The sequence below is a fragment of the Cydia strobilella genome, chromosome 1 (genome assembly GCF_947568885.1).
Source record: "Cydia strobilella chromosome 1, ilCydStro3.1, whole genome shotgun sequence".
Classification (NCBI taxonomy): domain Eukaryota; kingdom Metazoa; phylum Arthropoda; class Insecta; order Lepidoptera; family Tortricidae; genus Cydia; species Cydia strobilella.
This window is the reverse complement of record NC_086041.1, coordinates 16109265-16136194: the sequence shown is the minus strand read 5'-3', so window position 1 is coordinate 16136194 and position 26930 is coordinate 16109265. Positions and strand designations below refer to the sequence as shown.

General features: G+C 39.0%; 1 protein-coding gene across 1 annotated transcript in view; it reads left to right on the top strand.

Moving 5' to 3' along the window:
• The window catches only part of LOC134746643 (apoptosis-resistant E3 ubiquitin protein ligase 1), a 140733-nt gene that overhangs the window by 41117 nt on the left and 72686 nt on the right, over positions 1 to 26930 (top strand). Inside the window, exon 2 of the mRNA XM_063681134.1 lies at positions 12179 to 12344. Within this exon, the coding sequence (XP_063537204.1) occupies positions 12179 to 12344 (166 nt within the window). The remainder of the gene's footprint in view (positions 1 to 12178; positions 12345 to 26930) is intronic.

Genomic DNA, 26930 nt, shown 5'->3' with positions numbered 1-26930 from the left:
AATGAAGACTCACATTTTAGTAATGGTTACAGGTCGTGCCTGTCGTGCCGCATCGATTTTCGGTGGTTAAATTCGGCATAAAATATTTTTGGCATAAAAATTCGGCATAAATAAATTCGGCAGAACTGCGACCCTCAACATAAAGAACTGTTGCCAGAAAAGTGGGTTACGTTAGGTTTGAACTGTGACCTCCAAGAAAACGAACTGTTGCCAGAAAAGTGGGTTAGGTTAGAACTGCGACCCTCAAGAAAACGAACTGTGCCAGGAAAGTGGGTTAGGTTAGGTTAGAACTGCGACCCCCAAGAAAACGACTTGTTGCCAGAAAGGTGGGTTAGGTTAGGTTAGAACTGCGACCCTCAAGAAAACGAACTTAAACAATATATTCGGAATATCGTTATTAGGAAATTTAAAAATTGGGATATTTAAAATAGGAATCACGTGAATCACGTCAATTCGGAATTATAAAATTCGGAATAAAATTCAGAATTCGTGATTTTTAAAATCGGAAATGTTAAATTCGGCGTTTGTCACTGTCGGAATTTTTATAATCGGCATTATGTAGTTCGGAATTTAAAATTTCGGTATAATGGCAATTCGGAATTCGTGATAAAAAAATCCGAATTCTTATAATCGGAATTATGTGGTTCGGACTTTGCAAAATTCGGCTTTTCGGGTTTTCGGAAATATAAATCTTCGTGATTTTCATCATTCGTAATTACGGCAGTCGGAATTTTGATGGGTCGAACATTTAAAAATCGGAATGTTGAAATTCGACATTCTGAAATTCGGAATAATATTTTTCGGAATCATGTAGTGTGTCCGTCATTTAAAGCTCAACCAGATATTTCTTTTGTTTTCATTTAACAAAATCGACGGTCTCTTTAATGGCGTTGCCCTAAGTTTTGTATTATCAAGGTGCCAATATATTACGAATTTACAATGCCCAGGTTAGACGTGGGTAAATACCTACTAGAATCAAATTTGAGTTCATAGAAATAAAACTAAGAACGTGCGAAGACATTTGTATTTTTTCAAATAAATCAATTTAATGACAACATCAATGAATGAATAGATTAATTCTGGTCTATAAAAAAATTCAATAGGTACTCCCCAGTTTCCCCTATGTGTGTGTGTGCACTGGCTTTACATGCTACGAGCTGGGGTGGGGAATACAAAATGTATTTTTTTTTATAAACTGTGCATACGAGTATATCCACGCGGATTTACAGTGTTGGTTTACGCACGTGTCCGTCCAGTCGCGTGAAACATTTTTGAATGCCGGGTTCAAAAAATTGGCCAATAGAAATTTTGGCCTGCTGTGTTAAAACTTTGACTTATCAAGGACTAAAAATGTATTAGGATTATGAGTTTCTGCTTTTGGTACGCCGGCGACCCACATGGCCTGCGGGTAAAGTTGTTAAAAAATCATACTGGTCTGCTACAACAAAATCAATGTGGGCCGCCGGCGGCCTACTTGGCCTGTCGGTAAAGTTACTAAATATCACAGCGGCCTTCTGGACTCGATTTTTTTGGGGCGGCCGGCAACCCACATGGCCTGCCATAAAAACAAAATCGTTTGTTCTATCATAGAACAAACGATTTTGTTAGAACTTCTATGGCACTGAGAGTGTTAAAAGGAAATTTTTGACGGGACTAGTTTGTGATTAATAAGTTTTTATATACTAAGTGTATACAGTTTAGGTTTAATAGGTTAGTTTTAATTTTATAATATTGTAATTTTATTTATTATATTCAATTAATAAATAATATTAAAAAATAAAATAAAAACAAACAAATCATAATAAAATAAAAAAATTAAAAGTCAAATACAGTGAGATAAAATGACAGAAAGTAATGATAGTTATACTAAACACAATGTCTAAAATTATCTCTTCAGAGTATAAATAAGCGGTCAAAATATATATATTGCTAGGGCACCCTAGTTAATATAATGTCAGAATTAATAATAGTATTGCAAAGTCAAATTAAAATAAAATTCTAATTAACAAAGTAACTAAAACAATAAGAAATAAAAAACAACAATAGAACATAAATAGAACGAAATTTATCGTATGAAACGACCAAAAAAGGTATGAAATAGCTTTAGTTAAATTATTTTAAATGTAATGTAATCGTTATGTATTATTTATTATTTTTCAATGTAAAAACCATACTTAATTTTTTTTTGAAGTTGTTACTGTTAGTGCTATTCTATCCGATTTATTAAATATAAATTGTAAAAATAAAATAACTGCTTTCTACGTTTTTCTAATAATTTTCTAGTGCTTTATTTCGTGCATGGTATGAAATAATTTATTTTAAATACAGGAAACATCCCTATCGGTCGTCCTGTGTTGCTAATGCTATTTATTACCCAGTGTGGTAAGTATGGGACTCGGAGGAGAATTGAAACACACGTGCTTGCTCGTGAGCGTCTATAATGTAACTAACTCAAAGAACATCGACAACTTATATTACTACGCACACCTCACCAGCACTGCTAGTCATGTATGGGTGTCCTGTCTGCCTGAGCTTCTGGTGACAAATATATAATAATGTAGGGCACGATTACTAATTTAAGTTGGCAACATTATTCGCGGGTCAATCGCGGGTTACAGCACACCATCGCGTGAGGCACGAGCCCGCTATGTTTACGAGCTCGGCTCCTCCGAGATTCCTATTTGTAGAAATTAGCTTTTTAATGGCTAAATACGAGAAGATGCTGTTTTAGTGCACTTCTACACGCTTACCATGCGCTTACCTTAAGTAACCAATAAAAGAGTTTGATCTGGCCTTCCAAGAGTATTTTAGGTTGTGCTTAACACTAAGATAAATAATTTTTAAGAAAAAAAAACCGACTTCAATGGGGGATGCCGCTGAAAGTTTACTTATTGTTGATGGTGCACTCTTAGATTCCAGACAATGAAATGAAAAAGACAGCATATTTTGCCTAATTATCCTAATCCATCTTTTGCCTAATTTTGCCTAATGTCCTAAATTATTATAATATTGCCTAATAATGTAGAAAAGGAGGTAAAACCACCCACTTTTCTAGTAGCATTTCGTTTTTGTAAGGGTCGCAGTTCTAACCTAACCTACTTTTCTGATAGCATTTCGTTTCTGTAAGGGTCACAGTTCTAACCTAACCTAACCCACTTTTCTAGTAGCATTTCCGGGTCCGGGTCTGGGTCCGGATCCGAGTCCGGGTCCGTGTCCGGGTCTAATTTTGGGTCAGAGTTCGGTCCGGGTCCGGATCCGAGTTGGGGTCCATGTCCAGACCCGGGTCCGGGTCCGAGTCCGGGTCCAAGTTTGGGTCTGGGTCCATAAGGAAGAGAACAAATCGCCAAACGTGAACTATGTGTCATTGAAGAGTTCCATTCTGATCATCATCAGCAGTTCCACTTCATCAAATGTCACTTTTTTAATAGTAAATGCTGGATTTGTTGATGAAAATACATAAATCACAATATGTATGCCTTTCACATTTGAGGAGTTCCCTCGGTTCCTCATGGGTCTCATCATCAGAACTAGAGCTTGACAAAAATATGTCTTAAAAACTTAAGTTGCTTAAGAAACATAAAGAAGAGGACAAATCGCCAAACGTAAACTATGCGTCATTAAATGTCACTTTTCAAAATGGAAATGCTGGATTTGTTGATAAAAATACAAAAATCACTATATGTATGCCTTTCACATTTGAGGAGTTCCCTCGATTCCTCATGGATACCATCATCAGAACTCGAGCTTGACAAAAATGTTTCTTGAAAACCTAACTTGCTTAACAAACATAACGAAGAGGACAAATCGCCAAACGTGAACTATGCGTCATTGAAGAGTTCCGTTCTGATCATCATCAGCAGTTCCACTTCATCAAATGTCACTTTTTTAAATGTAAGTGCTTGATTTGTTGATGAAAATACTAAAATCACTATATGTATGCCTTTAAATTTTGAGGAGTTCCCTCGATTCCTAATGGATCCCATCATCAGAACTGCGTTTTGGCAGAAACGGGAACAATCTGTATGTATATACTTACAATCAAAAAAAGAATTTTCAAAATCGGTCCAGAAATGACGGAGTTATGGAGTAACAAACATAAAAAAAACAACCGAATTGATAACCTCCTCCTTTTGAAATCTTGAAGTCGGTTAAAAATACAGTAATAGTTATTTGTGCAACAAGAGAGGAAAGTTGGTTTTTCTTGCGAGTGTTTATTTTGAGTCCCGAGAAAGCGCAAGATTCTAAGGTAGAATCTTGAGCGTAGCGAAGGACTCAAAAACACGAGATGTAAAATAACTTTGCTCTCGTGTTGTACACATAATTTTTCACCTCAGTAGTGAGAACATATTAAAGGTTAAAATGTATTTCGATTTACACAGAATAAACAGAAAAAAAAAAAGTATTATAATATGTACGATACGATAAGATACGATACGAGACGAGACCGGACCGGACCGGACCGGACCGGACCGGACCGTACCGTACCGTACCGTACCGTACCATAAAAAAAAATGTAATAAAAGTATGAAGTTCATGGCCTTCACTAAATTAAAAAGTTACATTGTTTCACTCCCTGGAGTGAGGAAAGTCGCACTTTCCTTACTCCAGGGAGTGACGAAAGTAGGCTTGTTCGAGCTGCTGAGGTGAAAATATGTATGCACAACAAAGTAGAACATATGTTTGAAGAAAACGAGTTGTTTTATGAGTGCAAAACCATTTGAAATGTTTACCGACGCACGTTTAATTTAAAATAAAATCTTCAAAACCTTAACTTCCATTACTACTTACGTTCCGACGTTTTATTATTTTCCCAAGAGCTTGTTTATCCAGTTTCATCAGGCAAGAATAATGATACCTTTGAGTCAAATTCAGACTCAAAGGACTCGAGTTCCTACCAACATTAGACCTAGTAAGTAGTTTTTAGGGTTCCGTACCCAAAGGGTAAAAACGAGACCCTATTACTAAGACTCCGCTGTCCGTTTGTCCGTCTGTCACCAGGCTGTATCTCATGAACCGTGATAGCTAGACAGTTGAAATTTTCACAGATGATGTATTTCTGTTGCCGCTATAACAACAAATACTAAAAACAGAATAATATAAATATTTAAATGGGGCTCCCATACAACAACAACAACAACGTGATTTTTTTGCTGTTTTTTTCGTAATGGTACGGAACCCTTCGTGCGCGAGTCCGACTCGCACTTGGCGGGTTTTTTTAATACGTTATAAATCGTAAACCGCAATTTACCTTTCACTCACGTTTCCATAAAAAATACATTGTTTAAATTGTTTAATGTACGGAACCCTCGGTGCGCGAGTCCGACTCACACTTGGCCGGTTATTTACATAATGCCATGCTCAGCATACGTCATAAGCCCCCTCCACACTCGTGCGCGAATCGCGGCACGAAGCCGCGAACGCGAGTGTGGAGTCTAGTTCACTAATCAGCTAAATCGACTCCACACTCGCGTTCGCGGCTTCGCGCCGCGTAGTCTGGAGCGGGCTACATACGTACCTAAAATAACGAATATAAATACCTACATAATACATGAGAACTTAAGGGCGTGGTGAACAGCAAAATGTACGTAACTTATGGCAATCTAACCATAGTACTAATACCCTGCTATTATTTGGCACTCAACTGTATATCTTACAGAGATATTGCCCAGCTAATACCTATAAATGTAAGTGTTGTTCATCGCAGAATACTCGCAAGTCGCAAGTTATTATTAAGTGCTCAAATAAATAGGTAGAAAAGTTCACAGTCTCGTTTCTCTGTTCTGAATAAAGTACCCGCGTGCGTTCGCATCCGTATTTGTTTACACTTGCTAGGTAGTACTTTAATAATCGATAGTCAATTAGTCACAAATGTTTACCCAATTACTCAGATGCCAATTCTGTTTCACAATTTGTTAAGACTTTCATCTTGTTTTGATACGATCTCCAGTTAGCACTAAACTTATATTGACCGGGGTATAGACCGTAATTACCTTTTGTAGACCAACAAGTGTGAATGCGACCGGTGTGGTAACGTTGTAAGCGAACGCAGCCGACGCGCACGAATGAGGGTATACCGAGCGCGGTCTACACATCTTTGACACCCACCCTATCTATCTTCAGTTTACCCGTGAACAAGATGCATGCAACTGCGTCGAAATATCGGGCCAGCAGCGCTTATGCACTGAGTATTACAAACTCATGTCTGTAAGAAATTAAATATGAGTTGTTACTGAACGTTATTCAGTAGCCTTTGTATCTAATATCACTACACCTTATAAAACAAAATGCCCCGCCGTGCCGCGTCCTGTCTGTGTGTATGTATGTTCGCGATAAACTCGAAAACAACTGAACGGATTTTCATGCGGTTATCACCTATCAAGAGTGATTCTTGAGGAAGGTTTAAGTGTATAACTTGTTAAGGTTTTATATAACCCGTGCGAAGGCGGGGCGGGCCGCTAGTTATCTATATATATAACGTGTCTATTTGACTTCTAATGCATTTGTTTAATTAGTTTGTAAGTAAAAAATAATTTGTTTTGTTGTTTTTAAAGTAACTAGCAAAAGTTTCGTGTAAAATGTGCGATAAAGATATTTCGGAGACGCCACCTTATATCCGCGAATTCCGCCAGAAAGCAACTATGCCTCAATGTCGGCTGTAATATGAGGTTAGTGAATATATCATAGAAAGTTTATAATATGTGTGTAGATAAAGCAGTGTATGTAACTGTACATAATTAGGCATTAAAACACTCGTGTGATTCTTTTATGAAACTCACTACGTTCGTTTCATAAACCCACACTCGAGTTTTAATGCCTTTCATTATGTAGCAGTCACATAAACTACTATTTCGTCGCAAGTTGACGGCGTGTCTTCAATTACTCGGTAAGTGCCGGGCCAAGGTGAAGAGTTGCCGAGCAACAGGCTGCCAACAAACCGACTTTTATATTAATCATGCTGCATAATTATACCCTTTCGTTAATATGACAACCTCATGGCTGAGTCAAATTAGGTTTTGTTTAAGATTATCTCATAAGGGTTTTAGTTAAAGAATATGTAGGCTAGGTGCCTATGCTTTACCAAACCTGATTTTTCGATTTTTGACAAAGTTGCGTTCGGCGCTCGAGTTCACAAACTTGGATTATTCATTGGGCCAACATCATAAACTAGTCTGCAAAACATCAGAACTACCGGATTTGACGCAAACGCTAAATGTATAAAGTTACTGTATTATATAGTATTAGCGACCCGCCCCGGTTTCGCACGGGTGCAATGCTGATGTATTATACATATAAACCTTCCTCTTGAATCACTCTATCTATTAAATGCCGATTTTCATGCGGGTTTCACCTATCGATAGAGTGATTCTTGAGGAAGTTTTAAGTGTATAATTTGTTAACCCGTGCGAAGCCAGGGCGGGTCTCTAGTAATACATATGTACAAATGCGCAGAGTACGCCGCGGGCTCACCACTGATATGCTGGAAGTTCCAGGAAGCTCTTGTCGCGTGTACATAAACGAACACCTCACAAAGGCTAACAGGGTTCTTTTCAGTAAAGCCCGAGCCGCAGGAGCTCAACTAAGCTTTAAATTCACTTGGACCTCAAACGGTACCATTTATATGCGTCGCTCCGAAACTAGCTCAATAGTACGAATTTCGTCGGAAGCAGTGTTAGAAAAACTATACAAGGGACCTGCATCTAATAATCAACCCGCGCCGTTTCAAGGGCTGCCTAATTGTTTTTTTTTTTTTTAATTTTTTTTTTAATTGTTTTTTTTTTTATTTTTTTTTTTTTTTTTTTTTTATTTTTTTAGCCTACTAAGTGTCCCACTGCTGGGCAAAGGCCTCTCCCCTTGATTTCCACGACTCCCGATATGGTGTTTCCTCCGGCCAGTTGTTCAGGAAGCTGTCCAGGTCATCCCGCCATCTCCGTTTGGGCCTGCCCCGTCCACGTCCCTCTACCGGCATCCACTTGGTTGCTAAGCTAGCCCACCTCTCCGGATGCATGCGATGGACGTGACCGGCCCAGTCCCATTTGAGCCTAGCGGTTTTCTCGCCTACGTCAGCGATGCCGGTTTTTGAGCGCAGCGTGGTGTTTTTTGTTTAATAATAATAATTGATTGCGGTTTTATAATATGTTTAACCCTATTGGCAATGTACGCCACTTTTTTACATGTCATTAATTATAATTTAGATTTTTATATAAATACTAAGTTACTTTCTTATGGATCTCAAAAATATCTGTCTCGTGCGTCTCGGAAACGTTTTAAGCCTTTACTTTTTAACTAGTTGTATGTTTGTTGCTATTTTTTACTCGATGTTATACATAACACACACATCTTTTATAATTATCACGCTAAAAATTTTTAACCTAGTCCTATACGTACGATGCTTCAGAGTAAGCCAAAATATGACACTTCTGTTACCTAATAGTAATTTCAATTACGAAATTAATGTCGATTATATTTTAAACCAACTGTACACTAATCCAGTTCACAGCAATGTCGTGTTACTATTTAATGAGTGTTGGTACAAGTTTCAGATACGTATTAATAGTATGTATAGTAACTACAATCACATATTACACCTTAATGCAAAAACCATATTAACACATTTATTCCAGGAATTCGGGCTATGCAATCTATGTATAAATATTCACAACACTGAAATCTTTTTTCTTACATGGACTGACAGTTTCTTCTTTTTCGATTATGAATCGTGCTGAAATTGCAGAAGATTTAGACTCTGTAACTAATATACCTTGTTATGAAATTCCAAGCCCGGACTACTGTAAAACTATTTTTAAGCTAAAGCGGAATTTTACAGTCTTAACCTATAATATTAGGAGTAAAATGTTGACTTATTCCTCCTTAATCTATATCGAACGCAGGTCGAATTTGATATTTTAGTTTTAACTGAGTGTAGACTACAAGACTCTGAATTGATAGATCATATTCCTGGATATTCCTCGTATCATACCACACACACAATATAAATCAAAATGGCGGAGTCATAGTGTATGTTAGGGACCATTTTAGCGTGTCTGTTTCAGAACCCCGTTTTAATGAAGCTTGCTGTCTATTAGTAGAGATCCCAAATCAGGCCACTATTCTTGGTTTCTACAGATCCCCATCCTTTAGATGTACGTCAAATTTCCTTCTTGACCTAGAACACACTCTTGATACACTCCATCAAGTAGCTCAATTAATTATTACAGGTGACATAAATATTGACATACTACCTTCTCATTCACAGCACACTAACGCAACAGAATACCTCTGTCTTCTCGCTGAACATGGCCTCATACCCGCGATTACTTTGCCTACGCGTGAACAAGCCTGTCTGGATCATGTATTCGTAAGAACTCAACGGTCAGTAACTGGTCTGGTGTGTGAACTTAATATCACAGATCACAAAGCAGTCGCTATCGAAATCTCTTCTCAATTGTCGTTACCTAAAAAGCGAGACAGAACTAAAATTGTAACTGATTACGAAGGCGTCGCTCAGGAGCTTTTAGCGACAGATTGGAGCGAAGTGTTATGTGAATCTGATGTGAACATCGCAACTAGCACCTTTACGAGTATTATCAAGAAGGCTATTGAGTTTAACTCGAAGCAAGTAAAGATTCCCCGATCCAAATTCACTCTGAAACCCTGGATGACGCCAGGACTCCTCCGCTGTGCTCAACATCGTGATAAGCTGCATTTAAAATCTAAACAACATCCACATGTTACTGAGCTTCAATTAACATATAACCGATACAAAAACTATTGTAACAATCTCCTTAAAAAACTGAAAGAACAATACGAAAAAAATGAGCTTTTAAATCATGACACTAAGAAACTGTGGAAGGTTGTCAAAAGTATATGTAATATTAATAAAAAAAACACTATACCTACAGAACTCTTATCTACAACTAATGCCGAAGAATCTCTTGATAACTATAATAGATTTTTTTCCTCCGTGGGCCAAAACCTAGCTAATAATATCATTTCACAATCCGGAAAATCAGAAGAAGTATTAGCCAATAATCTTAAACTAAACGTTTGCACTGATAAGTCCTTTTTTATGCAGCCGACTGATTTTAGTGAAATTGAAACCATTATAATGCAGTTAAAAGTTGACTGTGCACCAGGCCCTGACGGCGTTACTAACAAGCTTTTAAAATTTGCCAAAAATACTATCATTGTGCCCTTAACCCATATCTACAACCTAAGCCTTGGTTCTGGCTGTTTTCCGGACCAATGGAAAACAGCATCTGTCACTCCGATACACAAAGAAGGGCCAAAAAGCATTCCCAGTAATTACAGGCCGATATCGCTGCTCAGTGTATTTTAAAAAATTTTAGAAAAATTAGTCAACAAACGATTAGTCAAGTACCTTGAGAGCTACAACCTCTTATCGAATCGACAGTTCGGTTTTAGGAGGAATAAATCCACGGAAGATGCCACCTCAACTCTCGTCAACCTAATTTCATCTTATTTAGATAAAAATCTTAAATGTATTGGCGTCTTCCTGGATTTGGCTAAAGCCTTTGATACCGTGTCTATACCGATTTTGCTGCGTAAGCTTCAAAATCTGGGGATACACGGTATCCCACTGTCGTGGTTCGCAAGTTACTTGACAGATAGAAGGCAATTTGTTAAAGTAGGTTCCTATAATAGTTCTATGGAAAATATTAATTTCGGCGTTCCGCAAGGCAGTATTCTTGGTCCCACCCTTTTCACGATTTACATAAATAATGTCCTAAACCTAAAAATACCTAATTCCGAAATTCTCTGTTACGCAGATGATACCGTTATACTTTTTAATGACACAAGCTGGGAAGAAACAGTCGCTGCCGCAGAAAGGGGCATGAAAATTGCATCGGACTGGTTCCGCTCCAACCTTCTAACCCTGAACTGCAACAAAACTAAATTCCTTTGTTTCTATAAAACCACCTTGTCAAAACCATCTTTTTCTCCCATTATAAAAATCCATTCATGCACAGACTACCCTACTTCTAACTCCTGTAACTGTGATTCAATACAAAATACTGATGAAATAAAATATCTTGGTATTTTAGTAGATGAAAAACTGAATTTCAAAAACCATATTTACAAACTCTCCGCTAGAATAAGGAAATCCATTTATATTTTCAAAAAGCTCCGAAACACTGCCGATGATTCTGTACTTAAATTAGTTTACACCGCGCTCTGTCAGTCTGTGATTAGCTACTGCATCACAGTTTGGGGAAGTGCGGCTAAGACCTCTATGCTGGAAATTGAAAGGGCTCAACGCTCTGTTTTAAAAGTGATACTTAAAAAACCCTTTCGATTTCCATCCATAGATCTCTATGCCGAAGCAAAGGTCTTGACCGTACGTCAGTTATTTTTAATGAAAATCTCTTTACACACACATACATTCTCAAAATTGTTGCCTTGCTATAGTTCTCTAATCAAAAAACGCACCTTTAACTTACCAATTCCAGAAGTCCGTTCCGCCTTTGGGAAACGTTTCGGGGAAGAATCCGAGTGACCACTTACAACGCTTTGCTTAAACATTGTAACCATAAAGACTGCACCATTGTAGAAGCTAAGATACTCTTATTTAAATTTTTACATTCACTTTCTTATGCCGAGACAGAACATATTATAACTAAAATATTTTAGTTTAGTTTTCAATATTGTATATTTTTTTTTTCTTTTTTCGTACTTTCAAGTACTTCATTTAAGTTTGTTTTTCAATACCTACTTTGTTGTGTAGTACTCTATATTTTAACTATTAATAATTTTAATTGTACCTGGTTCCCCGCGATACAGGCGTAGCCTAGTGCGGAGACCCCTGACATTCTCTGTTATATATTTCATTGATAATAAATTTATTCTTCTTATTCTTATTCTTAAATATTTCACTCACAGGATTCAAAGATCAGATGGCAATCTCTTTCGTAAAAACTAGTGCTAGTCAAAGTCAAAGTCAAAATACTCTTTATTCAAATAGGCCTAGCAACAAGCACTTTTAAATTGTCAAGTTTTACAAATATTACCTTAATCTAAATATCAGACCAATTTATTGATGCAGTTATTATTATTCTTAAAAACATTATTCTTAAAAACTAAGGGACAACAGGCGCCCCTAAGATACGAGGCAAACAGCCAGAACAATGCTGATATTTCAACATGTTCCCGTTTGTTGCAGGCATCTCCACACTGTCCGGCTGCGGCTCGCCGGAGCAGTTCGAGCGGCTGCCGGAGCTACCGGCAGCGGAGGAGCGGCGCCTGCGCCGCGCCGCCCAGGTCCTGCAGCAGCGGCTGGTGCTGCGCCAGTGGCTGGCCACGCACCGCCTCCAGCATGCATATACCAAGTGTGTACTATTGTATATTCCTCCTACTCATCTAAGCGCTTTTCAGGTGGCATCCTGAAGTCACTCCAGCTTTTGCCCTATATAGTACACGTATGTGATTGTTACACTTGTCTACGTGATAGCGTGAAGGCGGGATCGATTCCACTAGTGTGCGGCACTGTGCGGCACAAGTATATACTCAGTACAAAAATGCTTGTGCCGCCCAGTGCCGCACACTGGTGGAATCCCCCCTTAATAAGTAAAAAACAGTGTCTGCCAAAACATTACAGTTGTTTTAACATATATGTGGATAAACTCGGCCACCATACGCTCGCAGGAAACAAGATTTTTTTGGGATTTCGTTCGGTTTCCTTACACGATGTTTTCATTCACCGAAAAGCTACTGGTAAATATCGCATGATTTTTGTACCTACACCTACATATAAGTTAGAAGAAACTCATTGATATAAGTCACCCCCTTACCATCAGGCCAGCAGCGCTTATTCTAAATACCTGCGCACTTCATAAGTTCAGATTTGATTAGAGCACACCGGAGCACACTGATGTCCGTGTGTTTGACCGACCTTGCTAAACTTTGCACCTAAGATCTTAGCAACAAGTAAAATTAATAATGTTCATATATCTTTTTTATTACTCATAAACTTCTGATTCCTGATAATGTTCTATCTACGTCAAACACTAGCGGTCAACGGTCACTGTAATTAACTACAAAACTTATAGATTTAAGTTTACAAAATTGTTGGTTAATAGTTAATTAAACTACAGAAGTTAATTTGGGAGTTTGATATTAATAGGTAGGAGCTAGTATATCGTCCGTCACAGCTGTTTTGATTGAACTCTGCATAGCATTTAATAATATTGTAAACTAGAGACCCGTTGCGGCGTCAACACGCCGCTAGAGTATGGTTCTAAAAGTTAGGTTGCCTGTCCACTGGAGCGGAGCGGTAAGCGGGAAAAAAATCCAGCAATAGAATTTCATTAAAATTTCAGAGCGGAGATTTTTCCTCGCTCATCGCTCCGCCACCTCGCTCCGCTCCTGTGGACAGGAAGCCTAAGACTGAACGCTTAATGAAATCAGGAAATGTGACGTCTTCAGATGAATCACTGGCTGTCACTATCTATTTGATGCTGACTATACCCACAGAATATGAAATCTTATACATAATAAAATTATCCATACTAATATTATAAATGCGAAAGTCTGTCTGTCTGTCTGTGTGCTACCTCTTCACGCTTAAACCGCTAAACCGATTTAGTTGAAATTTGGTATACAGATAGTTTGAGTCCCGGGGAAGGACATAGGATACATTTTATCCCAGAAGTCACCCCTCAAGGGGGTAAAAAGGGGGGTGGAAATTTGTATTAGGAATCAATAACCGCTCAACCGATTTAGATGAAACTTGGTATGGGGATGGTTTGAGCTGTGGGAAATGATATAAAATAACTTATATCCCCGAAATCATCCCTTAAGGGTGTAAAAAATGGGGTGGAAATGTATAGTGTGGACCAATTTGGGGGTGAAAAAAGGATGGATTAAAAAGCAGATTTGTTTAAGAATTAAGATACCCAAATTACTAATTCCACGCAGACGAAGTCGAGGGCAAAAGCTAGTTTCTTATAAAATGGCGACACGTTTGTATAATTTTAGCGTATTATATTTCGGTCGCGTAGCACCTATTTTGTGATCGTTAGTTTTGATGTAAAAAAGACATAATTATTGTCTATCTTTTCGCATCTTTCTAAACTAAAAATCATGATACGCGATCGCGATATGATACGGTAAATCAAGATTTCGTGGATAGAATGCCTTCTTGTCATTTGGCTCTCATGCCTAAAATTTCATAGGGCTAGAGTATAATTTATATTTAATTCTCTTTTTCCTATTATTCATGAGACTGAAGTTTACAAACATTTTACAAACATTCCGTGACATTCCGTGTCTGGGCTATACCGCGAAAATCGAAGTTCAAATTGCGGGCATCTTTCTCTGTCACTCTAATTACGCCTTCATTGGAGTAAAAGAGAAAGATCCCCGCAATAGACCCTCTGACCTAATAATAGACTTAGTATATACACGTAGTTATAGACATGAAACCGAGCGACCAGGGGTAAGAGAAAGACATATTCATGTATTGACAGTTTCATGTATGGCAGCATAATTGTTTTTAGGGTTCCGTACCCAAAGGGTAATAACGGGACCCTATTACTAAGACTCCGCTGTCCGTCTGTCTGTCACCAGGCTGTATCTCACGAACCGTGATAGCTAGACAGTTGAATTTTCACAGATGATGTATTTATGTTGCCGCTATAACAACAAATACTAAAAAGTATGGAACCCTCGGTGGGCGAGTCCGACTCGCACTTGGCCGGTTTTTTCTCTTTCACTCTTATAAATTTCGGTATTTCGCCATCGCCTCCATTTCTTTCGGCATTTTTTCATGGTCGGGTTATGCCATCATAGCAAACCCGACCATGAAATAATTTTTAAGAAAAAAAAAACCGTCTTCATTGGGGGATGCCGCTGAAAGTTCACTTATTGTTGATGGTGCACTCTCAGACAATGATATGAAAAAGACAGCATCTTTTGCCTAATAATGTAGAAAAGGAGGTAAAACCACCCACTTTTCTAGTAGCATTTCGTTTCTGTAGGGGTCGCAGTTCTAACCTTTTTTTTTTTTTTGTTAGGAGGGAAAAATGCATTACGCATACCACCCGGGTGCGGGGGGTGACCCGAGTGGTTATGTGGGACTCCCGTCTAGGCTAATGAGGCCCACGGTGTACCCACTAAAAAACCCCCCATATGCCGCCTCGCCGCCCTATTGGTGGGGTTACAGGAACGCTTGCGCTTGTCATCTGCGACCCCACCGGCGGCAGCCGCCCACGAGCGCGGCTCCTTCGCGGATGCCCGAAGGCCCTTCACGCTAGGCGCGCCAGATGGTAAGACGCGCCTTCCTCCTCGGCTTCCATTCTGTATTGTAGCGGACCCCCCCGAGCCCGCCACAAGGAAGCCACGGGCGCCAGGAATTTCCCCGGCGCCCGGCGACAGATCAGGTCTATGGTTCTGCCGCAAAACCACAACTCGGCTGCAGAGGACAGGGAGAACGGCACAACGTAACACCGACACTCCTCTTCCTCTGCAGCCCCACCAACGCCGCTACAGCGGAACGGCCCCGCCAAGTTCGCAGGGGATAAGGAGAGTGGCGCATCGAAATACCATCACTCCTCTTCCCCTGCGATCCAACCTCGGCCGCCGAAGATAGGGAGAACGGCTTACCGCAATACCGACACTCCTCTTCCCCGACGGTCCACCTTCGGCGCATCACAAGCGGGCTTAACCAGCCCACTTGGAGCGTCCTCCTCGGGCCAGCCCGCGACCCAAACAGGCCGGCCCTGGTTGCCTCTTCGCTTCACCGTGGGTGACCAAGCCACGGTTACTAAGCCCCTCCACCACGACAAGGTGAGCAACCCGCGGGGGGTCGCAGTTCTAACCTAACCTAACCTAACCTACTTTTCTGATAGCATTTCGTTTCTGTAAGGGTCACAGCTCTAACCTAACCTACTTTTCTGATAGCAGTTCTGTTCTGTGAGAATCGCAGTTCAAAACCTAACCACCCACCTAACCCACTTTTTAACCGACTTCAAGATTTCAAAGGAGGAGGTTCTCAATTCGGTTGTGTTTTTTTTTTTTTAATGTTTGTTACTCCATAACTCCGTCATTTCTGGATCGATTTTGAAAATTATTTTTTTGATTGTAAGTATATACATACAGATTGGTCCCGTTTTCGTCAAAAAGCAGTTCTGATGATGGGATCCATGAGGAATCGAGGGAACTCCTCAAATGTTAAAGGCATACATATAGTGATTTTAGTATTTTCATCAACAAATCAAGCACTTACATTTAAAAAAGTGACATTTGATGAAGTGGAACTGCTGATGATGATCAGAACGGAACTCTTCAATGATGCATAGTTCACGTTTGGCGATTTGTCCTCTTCGTTATGTTTGTTAAGCAAGTTAGGTTTTCAAGAAACATTTTTGTCAAGCTCGAGTTCTGATGATGGGATCCATGAGGAATCGAGGGAACTCCTTAAATGTGAAAGGCATACATATAGTGATTTTTGTATTTTTATAAACAAATCCACCACTTACATTTTAAAAAGTGACATTTGATGAAGTGGAACTGCTGATGATGATCAGAACGGAACTCTTCAATGACGCATAGTTCACGTTTGGCGATTTGTCCTCTTCGTTATGTTTGTAAAGCAAGTTAGGTTTCAAGAAACATTTTTGTCAAGCTCGAGTTCTGATGATGGGATCCATGAGGAATCCAGGGAACTCCTTAAATGTGAAAGGCATACATACCTATAGTGATTTTTGTATTTTTATAAACAAATCCAGCACTTCCATTTTAAAAAGTGACATTTGATGAAGTGGAACTGCTGATGATGATCAGAACGGAACTCTTCAATGACGCATAGTTCACGTTTGGCGATTTGTCCTCTTTGTTATGTTTGTTAAGCAAGTTAGGTTTTTAAGAAACATTTTTGTCAAGCTCGAGTTCTGATGATGGTATCCATGAGGAATCGAGGGAACTCCTCAAATGTGAAAGGCATACATATAGTGATTTTTGTATTTTTATAAACAAATCCAGCACTTCCATTTAAAAAAGTGGCATTTGATGAAATGGAAACTGCTGATAATGATCAGAATGGAACTCTTCAATGACACATAGTTCACGTTTGGCGATTTGTTCTCTTCCTTATGGACCCAGACCTAAACTTGGACCCGGACTCGGACCCGGACCCGGGTCTGAACATGGACCCCAACTCGGACCCGGACCCGGACCGAACTCTGACCCAATCATGGACCCGGACAGCCGGACACGGACCCGGACTCTGATCCGGACCCGGAAATGCTACTAGAAAAGTGGGTTAGGTGGGTGGTTGGGTTTTGAACTGCGATTCTCACAGAACAGAACTGCTATCAGAAAAGTAGATTAGGTTAGAGCTGTGACCCTTACAAAAACGAAAAGCTATCAGAAAAGTAGGTTAGGTTAGGTTAGAACTGCGACCCCTACAGAAACGAAATGCTACTAGAAAAGTGGGTGGTTTTACCTCCATTTCTACATTATTAGGCAAAGGATGCTGTCTTTTTCATTTCATTGTCTGGAATCTAAGAGTGCACCATCAACAATAAGTGAACTTTCAGCGGCATCCCCAATTGAAGTCGGTTTTTTTTTCTTAAAAATTATCTAGTAGCATTTCCGGGTCCGGATCAGAGTCCGGGTCCGTGTCCGGCTGTCCGGGTCCAAGTTTGGGTCAGAGTTCGGTCCGGGTCGCGTATTTACAAAGGCTATACTGATATGGTTCAGATGCGAACTGAACTAGATTAGCTTTTGTTTGGACAAAACTTAACAAAACCCTAATCTATTATAGTATAGAAATTTACTGAAATCGTATAGACTTTATTAACTAAATTCATACGGATATTGTTACTACAAATGCTAGTCTGTTGCGATCTAAAATTTGAATCATATTTTAGTAACGACTCCGATTGTATTAAATAAATTACCGTTCATGCAAATTACTTAACAATGCCTAAGATTTTTTTTTAGTTTTAGAATTATTTCAGTTCATAGGTACGAGTACTGCCTTTATTTAGTACCGTTTGGTAACCAAAATTTCGTAACCAGCTACAGAATGGGAATCAAGATTCCCAGTTAATTTGAAGCCGGTTACGTATTGGGCCAGCGTGTTACCGCTTGGTAACTAAATTTGGTAACTAGCTACAAAACAGGAATTTAAAATTCCTTGTATGTAGCCAGTTACGAATTGGGCCAGAGTGGAATTGTTTGGTAAATAAGTTTTGTAACTGGCTACAAAATGGGACACCAAAATTACATTCAATCAATAGGTAGGTAGGTTAGGTTCGTTAGGTAGCTTCAAATGCCCGAAGGGCAAACCGCCCAGAAATAGGAGCCCCGCGAAGCGGGGCTCCGTCTAGTTACGTTGTGAAGTAAATTTTTTTTTAAGAAACAGTCCAACGAACTCCAGCTAACTAGACGGAGCCCCGCTTCGCGGGGCTCCTATTTCTGGGCGGTTTGCCCTTCGGGCATTTAAAGCTACCTAACGAACCTAACCTACCTACTGATTTAGTGTAATTTTGGATTCCCATTTTGTAGACAGTTAGGTACAAAACATTTGCCAACCGTGGCTAGGAATAATCCATTTGAGTAAATAAGTATTATTAAAATTTAGATATCATATTCAAACGATACTGACGTTACTAAACTCGACTAGGTTTTGTCGTGAATAATATTTGAAAATATGTAAGCAAAAAGCTAATCCATTTGAGTGACTACTTTTTACCGAAATGGTATAGATATTGTTAACTAATATGCATAAACAAAAGCTCCCCGATTCTAATCTGAGGCGTGACTGAAATAGTTTAGCTTTTGTAAATACGCGTCCGGGTCCGGGTCCGAGTTGGGGTCCATGTTCAGACCCGGGTCCGGGTCCGAGTCCGGGTCCAAGTTTAGGTCTGGGTCCATAAGGAAGAGAACAAATCGCCAAACGTAAACTATGTGTCATGGAAGAGTTCCATTCTGATCATTATCAGCAGTTTCCATTTCATCAAATGTCACTTTTTAAATGTAAATGCTGGATTTGTTGATAAAAAAACAAAAATCACTAAATGTATGCTTTTCACATTTGAGGAGTTCCCTCGATTCCTCATGGATCCCATCATCAGAACTCGAGCTTGACAAAAATGTTTCTTGAAAACCTAACTTGCTTAACAAACATAACGAAGAGGACAAATCGCCAAACGTGAACTATGCGTCATTGAAGAGTTCCGTTCTGATCATCATCAGCAGTTCCACTTTATCAAATGTCACTTTTTAAAATGGAAGTGCTGGATTTGTTTATAAAAATACAAAAATCACTATATGTATGCCTTTCACATTTGAGGAGTTCCCTCGATTCCTCATGGATCCCATCATCAGAACTCGAGCTTGACAAAAATGTTTCTTGAAAACCTAACTTGCTTAACAAACATAACGAAGAGGACAAATCGCCAAACGTGAACTATGCGTCATTGAAGAGTTCCGTTCTGATCATCATCAGCAGTTCCACTTCATCAAATGTCACTTTTTAAAACGGAAGTGCTGGATTTGTTTGTAAAAATACAAAAATCACTATATGTATGCCTTTCACATTTGAGGAGTTCCCTCGATTCCTCATGGATCCCATCATCAGAACTGCTTTTTGACAAAAACGGGACCAATCTGTATGTATATGTATACTTACAATCAAAAAAAGAATTTTCAAAATCGGTCCAGAAATGACGGAGTTATGGAGTAACAAACATTTAAAAAAAAAACGAAAAAAAAACATACCTATACAACCGAATTGAGAACCTCCTCCTTTGAAATCTTAAAGTCGGTTAAAAATGCCCGGTCGGTGATAAAGATAAAGCATGGCACTATTTTCTCTTTCCTCTTATAGGAATTTCAATAAGACTATCTTTTTCTATCAAAGAGTGTCAGGCCCTTGAACCTAATTTAGTTTTTTTTTAAATTTACTTTTTTGAAAGTATGTACAACGACTGGACCGCGACCTTGGTACCGTCAAAATATCTCTTTCTCGCTCTCGGCGTACGACGGCCCACCTTAAGCGCCTAACACATTACCGCACCGCACTGGTCATTGTGCGATGCACCTATAAGTAAGAGCGAGAAAGAGATATTGCTTTCTCGCTCTTACTTATGGGTGCGTCACACAATGACCTTGGTGCGGTGCGGTAATGTGTTAGCCGCTTTATAGCCGTATTTAACAGCCGTTAGAGACTACCACACCTCACCGCGACCTTGGTGCGATGCGGCGCACGTATCGATAGTGCGCAAGGTGGTCACCGTACGTACGTTAAGGACGCAGCTATAAGTTAGAGCGAGAAAGAAATATTATAGCCGTATTTAACAGACTATCGTAAAAGCCGTTAGAGACTACCACACCTCACCGCAGCCTTGGTGCGGTGCGGCGCACGTATCGATAGTGTGCAAGGTTGTCACTGTACATACGTTAAGGACGCAGCTATAAGTTAGAGCGAGAAAGAGATATTTTGACCGCACCAATACGGGTTTTTGAGATATTCTCTTTCTCGCTCTCACTTATGGGTGTGGCGCACTAAGATCGCGGTGCGGTGCGGTAGTCTGTTACGCCTTTTACACACGATACGCCGCACTGCACCAAGGGCGCGGACCGATGCGGAAAATGGGGTTGGCCGGTCGAAATAATTAACAGAGGGCGCCAGCATAGCTTGCCCTGTCAATCCCTAGAATTGTGTCAAATTTTTGTTTTTTTAATGCCCTGGATGCCAGCCCTTTAAGCCAAATCTTATAGAAAAAGAGGCAAGCTATGATGGCGCCATCTCTGTGTGACTGGCCAGAAGCCTATTACACACTAAAAAGCTTACTTATCAATATAAAACTTACATTTTTAGCCTTGAAGCAAAGTTCGTTTTCGTCGGTCCTTTCCATCGCCGGTTTTCTCCGTAATTTCATCGATTAGTTTAACAATAATAATATTTCTAACACTGCTTTCACGGCCTACGTTTTATCACATATAACTGAGGTTAAATAAATTACTAATTCACTTAGTAAAAACACAAAATACAAGCAGAAATCCGCTTGAGAAAATAGAAAATATATTGACATTACGATTGTTTGTTGACATTGAGGGTGACGTAAGTGACGTAACGTTCCAAAATCGTTATGAAATATAAAGTCGAAAAGGTGTGATAGAAATAAAACGTTGCCATAATTGAATTTTAAGTTTTTATATGTTTTAATACAATATGTTAAAAATAAACATGAAATATTTCAAAACGGGCATCATTTTGAAATAACAAGCTAAATAAGAAATCATCTAAAAATGGGAAATTGTCAGCACAATGGAGTTTGACAGATTTTAGAACATACCGTTTTCGTTGTCATGTGTGCGTGAAAATCGTCTTCGTTAGCATTATGGGATTTGGAGCTGTAATATGTTTGACATAAAGCTTAGTAATCAAGGCGGGATTATAGGCATGTGTTCGTGAGAAACTTTTGGTCGATAGTTTAACTTGTGTGAGTGAAAGACGTCTTAGTGAGCATTAATGGATTTGGAGCTTTAATATGTTTGACATAAAGTTTAGTAAGCAAGACAGGTATAACCTTTTGTCATCGCTTTTACATTTACACACAAATGCAATTCCAAGATCGCACCTGCAGAAATGCCTACGTAGGTTATTTTGGTAGCATTAATAGATTATGATTCTTAATATGTACTACAGATGACTTAACAAACAAAGTAGGATTTAAGACTATTCCCTTTTGGAGTGTGTCGCTGGTTTTATGGTTTTATGGTTTAATAATTGCTTTCTCGGATTATGAAGAATATGGTCTTTAAAATGATGGGCGTAAGACATAGTAAACAAACCAGGGATTAAATCCTTATCTTAGTAATTAAATTCGTATGATTTATTACCATATTATTAGAATATTTTAATTTGCCAGCGTTAAGCGATTATAAGCATTAAAGTGTCGGTCATATGCCTTTCCTTAATGGTAAACAAACCAGGACTTATGATCTTTCTTTTAGAATATGTCCCCACTAAGTATTCAGTATCCATTATGTCTCCAGTATCCAGTATCTACTATGTCTCTACTAAAGGTTATAAATAGCTGTAGCGGGGCCTGTAGGTTTCATTAATTTTCTATCCGTCAAACTAGCAGTGTCTCTGGCTTCGCGCGTGCATTACTTACGTAAGTGAAATTACTCTGTCACTCTGTCCATTTGTATAGCCTAACTTAGAGCTATCTAAGCGAAGTTAAACTTAGGACATTGGATCTGTGTTTGATTGTACAAAGATGGGCCTGTCTTTGTGGAATTAAGCCTGGACCATGATGGAGGATCTTTACTTACCTGTTTGATTTATTTTATTGTGAAGTGAGGTTTCCTACGCTGTGTTGTTCATAGTGCCGTAAAGCTATGCACAGATAGTAAATATCGTGCATATCAGGGACTTAGAATGGTGTCTTGGTTTGATTTTACGGAAAGCAATTTTCGTAACGTCGAGCTTGGATAACAGTGAAGGAAATTCATTTCTCTGTTCGGTTTATTTGTCCAGATTAGTTACATAAAAGTGAACTTAATTATTTTAGTGTTTTGCTATGTAGTGCTTTTACTATTTTATAAGCCAGATCATTGTTTGGACAGACTGTTTGTCCAGCCAAACATCCAGTTCCCTTGCGGTGTTAAGAAGTGGATGATTGGGAGTCTTTGTTCCAAGATTTGAGGCTCTTGGAATCTCGTTTATATTTACATAAGAGATGAACCACCTCCCAGGTATCAGGGTCCAGCTGTCCGATGAATGTAAGGGCATCACGTGCGTGCCATTTCGAGTAATCGAAGCTTATTGCAGTCGGCAGTAACTGATCCCCGGTCTTCTATTAAATATACTTATATATTTCGGTGCTCCGGTTCATACTAGTGCTGGCTGCAGGGGAGGATTCTGTCGCGACTGATGTCATACACTTACAGTCATAGTCTCGGCAGAGCTTCCAATGTGGGTAGTGCTGGTGTGTTCTAAGGGTGCCGATCCACTGATAGACACGGAATAGAGCGATTTACTCTATACCACCGGGCTTGCGAGCTTGTATAGGGGGGAATCACACAACACTGGCCGATAAGTTACTATACCTCAGGGTCGCCTCCTGAACTGTACAGAGAGTTAGGGATACACTTGCGTACACGTCAAAGCACTAGGCCTATGGTAAGTACGGATTGTGCTTTGAGTGTACTAGCTAGGGCTCCAGGTAGGTGTAGGGTAGAATCACACACTATTTATCGAAATCTAATCTGGTTGGTATATATTTCTCTATTAAAGACTTTTAATATGGCTTCATTATCCTAAAAAGCGTACGTGTAATAGGCAAGGGGTTTAATTGCCTAGATATTCCTATTTTATAATGTATCTGCGTAAAAAGGTATTGTTGTATATAAAATCTTATACTATTTGTTTTATCTTGCTAAAATTTCTAGTGTTCTGATGTAAAAACGAGGTACTGAATATTTCATTCTGGTTTCCAAGGTATATACAAAATAAATTCTTAAAATATCAAGCTGGGTTTAGGTATACATACTGTTCTGGAATAGAAGAATGGTTTGTTTTAGGGAACCCTTGGCAGGCAAGAGCAGTCCAATGGGAGGAGTCAGAGTGGAATAATGCTCGACTTGATATTTCTGTCTCATAAAATATAGTAAATGATCTTAGTGCTTCGTTTGTGCGTCTAAAGACTAGAAATACAGTCTATTCTTTTAGTTTTGGGGATTGGGAAAAAGGGATCAGTATCCCTAGCTTTTGAACATAAAAAAAATAAATAAGTAATTTTGATTGATTGATGATACTTGGCGCTTCTTTCATCAAATCATCTAGGAATGCATAGGATTGCGAAGCGTTGGTCATAGCCCGTCTGGCTACAATGTTAGGATAGGTGACCCGAATGATGTTTTGAAACGGGCTAAGAGTTTTCAGACCCGTATCGAGCATACGAAGCAGTACGTGTGGATTCACACATGGCTTAGAAGGTGATAGTATAATTATAACTTTCCTAAAAAGATAGGGTGTAAATGGGCTCATCCCAGGAGTACTGCTTTGTATGTTATCCCGAAAACTTAATAGGCGTAGCGGGACTTCACCAAAAACAATTTTAAACTCATTTTTCCAACAACATTTTTAACCTCATATTAACCATATATGCTGCAAATACCTAAATAACATCATATGTAGTAAACCTTCAACAGCATTTACTTTACACGAATAGATTTAATAAAAATGTAAAATTATTTACGTCACTACGCTCGAGATTCCATTTTAGAATGCATCACTACGCTCAGCATTCAATTATGGAATCCTTCGCTTTGTCCAGGATTCTATGTTCTTCCTCGCCGTCAATACGTCATTTTGCTTTCTTGTGTCACAATATACTATTTCTACTCTTGTAACTATTAAAATATTCCTTTAATTATTCCTTAGTATCATAATAAAATATATCTTTAATACCATAAATATTTATTCCTTAAAATTTAGGTAATAATAGTAATAGATTCAGAGTCCAAAATTTAGCTGTTACTCATTAAAGAATCTAGGGTACCGCGGTACACTTCGAGGGGTCCTACTAACTTCTATCTAGACGATCACATGGCCAAATTATTTGTAAGTAAGTAAGTAAAGGGTTTATATAAGTATTTATTTAGATTTAAAGTAGAGTTAACGTATGGGGAAGGTTACATCTGCAAACCTTTGACAGTTGCCAACCCCATTGGCCGACCGTTTACCTTAAAGATCCGACATCATTTAACATCCTCATAAGAACAAACCTCGCCGTACGTGCTTTTTGAAGTAAATATAGATGCTTTTCCCCACCGATTTGTATGGTTTATGGTGGCCTGGTGGGCTACAAATTCTGTCCCTCACGGGCGCACGCGGTACGCTACTTCTATAGGATCCTACCTTCTATGTGCCAAAGCAACAATAAAATAAACATGTGTCATTTTGATGAGTACGATGTGGATTAGAACGTAGTGATTATTTGCTCTTTGATGTGGATGACACATGTCTGACATGTTGTCAAACACAATAATAAAATTTTATGGTGTTTTAATATAATTTTTAGTGTGGTGTATGCATGTTACAGTCTCAAAACAAATATTTGAATGGATTGGATACCTTACATACATTGGATATAGGTTTGAGTTCAATTCAATCTCAAGTCAGAATAAAGGTCACGTGGTACATTTTTTCAAATTAACTTTTTAGTACTTTTTCGGGAAAAAATCAAAAAACTAAGAGCTTATTGCAAATCTGTAGCATAAGACGAATCTAATGACATATAATTTATTAAAATCGAACCATAACTGTAGATCTGATGGGATGAACAAAAATCGGCCTCGCGTAATATATATATACTAGAGACCTGTTGCGGCGTCAAAACGCCGCTAGAGTATGGTTCTAAAAGTTAGGTTGCCTGTCCACTGAAGCGGAGCGGTAAGCGGGGAAAAAATCCAGCAATAGAATTTCATTAAAATTTCAGAGCGGAGATTTTATGCCATTCAGTCGGTGGATTTTTTTCTCGCTCATCGCTCCGCCACCTCGCTCCGCTCCTGTGGACAGGCAGCCTAAGACTGAACGCTTAATGAAATCGGGAAATGTGACGTCTTCAGATGAATCACTGGCTGTCACTATCTATTTGATGCTGACTATACCCACAGAATATGAAATCTTACACATAATTATTTCTTATATAATGGCGACACGTTTGTATAATTTTAGCGTATTATAATTCGGTCGCGTAGCACCTACCAGCATGTTTTGTGATCGTTAATTTTGATGCAAAAAAGACATAATTATTGTCTATCTTTTCGCATCTTTCTAAACTAAAAATCATGATACGCGACCGCGATATGATACGGTAAATCAAGATTTCGTGGATAGGATGCCTTCTTGTCATTTGGCTCTCATGCCTAAAATTTCATAGGGCTAGAGTATAATTTATATTTAATTCTCTTTTTCCTATTATTCATGAGACTGAAGTTTACAAACATTTTACAAACATTGCGTGACATTCCGTGTCTGGGCTATACCGCGAAAATCGAAGTTCAAATTGCGGGCATCTTTTTCTGTCACTCTAATTACGCCTTCATTGGAGTAAAAGAGAAAGATCCCCGCAATTTGCGAATTTCGGTTTTCGCGGTAGACCCTCTGACCTAATAATAGACATAGTATGTACACGTAGTTATAGACATGAAACCGAGCGACCAGAGTATGGATGGTATAGAAAGGAGTAGCAGAATTGTTGCAAAAGTGACCGCTTTCAGCTATAAATAATAGTTCCTAATCTCTCCGGTGGCGCTAGTTAGGCTCTGGAACATGTGTATAACATGAACCATATAAGGCAACAAATAACCCGACCAAATTACGTAGGTTGTTTTTAGTAGTATTTCGGTGTATGGTGGCGCCGCCTAATTACTGTTTTTTGATGGACACTTTTCGTACATACAGATTTGGCTCCTTTATATAGTCTCCATTAGGGCTCCCGGTATCCGTGTTACACGCCGAAACGAATACCCGTGTTCTTAAGCCCGGCGGTACTAAGAACCCGGTTTACACGGAACCGCCGGGATTCGAAAACGTTTCGAAGGAACGTTCCCAAGAAACGTATCTCAGACACGTATCTCCGTTTACACGGGTACTTAAGACCGTTCCGAACGGGTCCGAATTCTCCGAACCAGTTTGAGCCAATGTACAATAGTAACAAGGTCCACTTTCCACTATTATTATGTTGACTTCAGATGAATTCGTTTGTCGTACGATTTTTAAAGTGAAACTTTTATTCTATCGCCCCCATTTATTAAGTTAACATTAAAACCGCGATTTTAATACCGTAATTCGAATTAATTTCCGAATTTTTTTAGTTAAATACCTACAATCCGAAAAAAGTTTCACTTGCATCGTGGTTTCATAAAACCGCACAATTACTTTTTTTTTA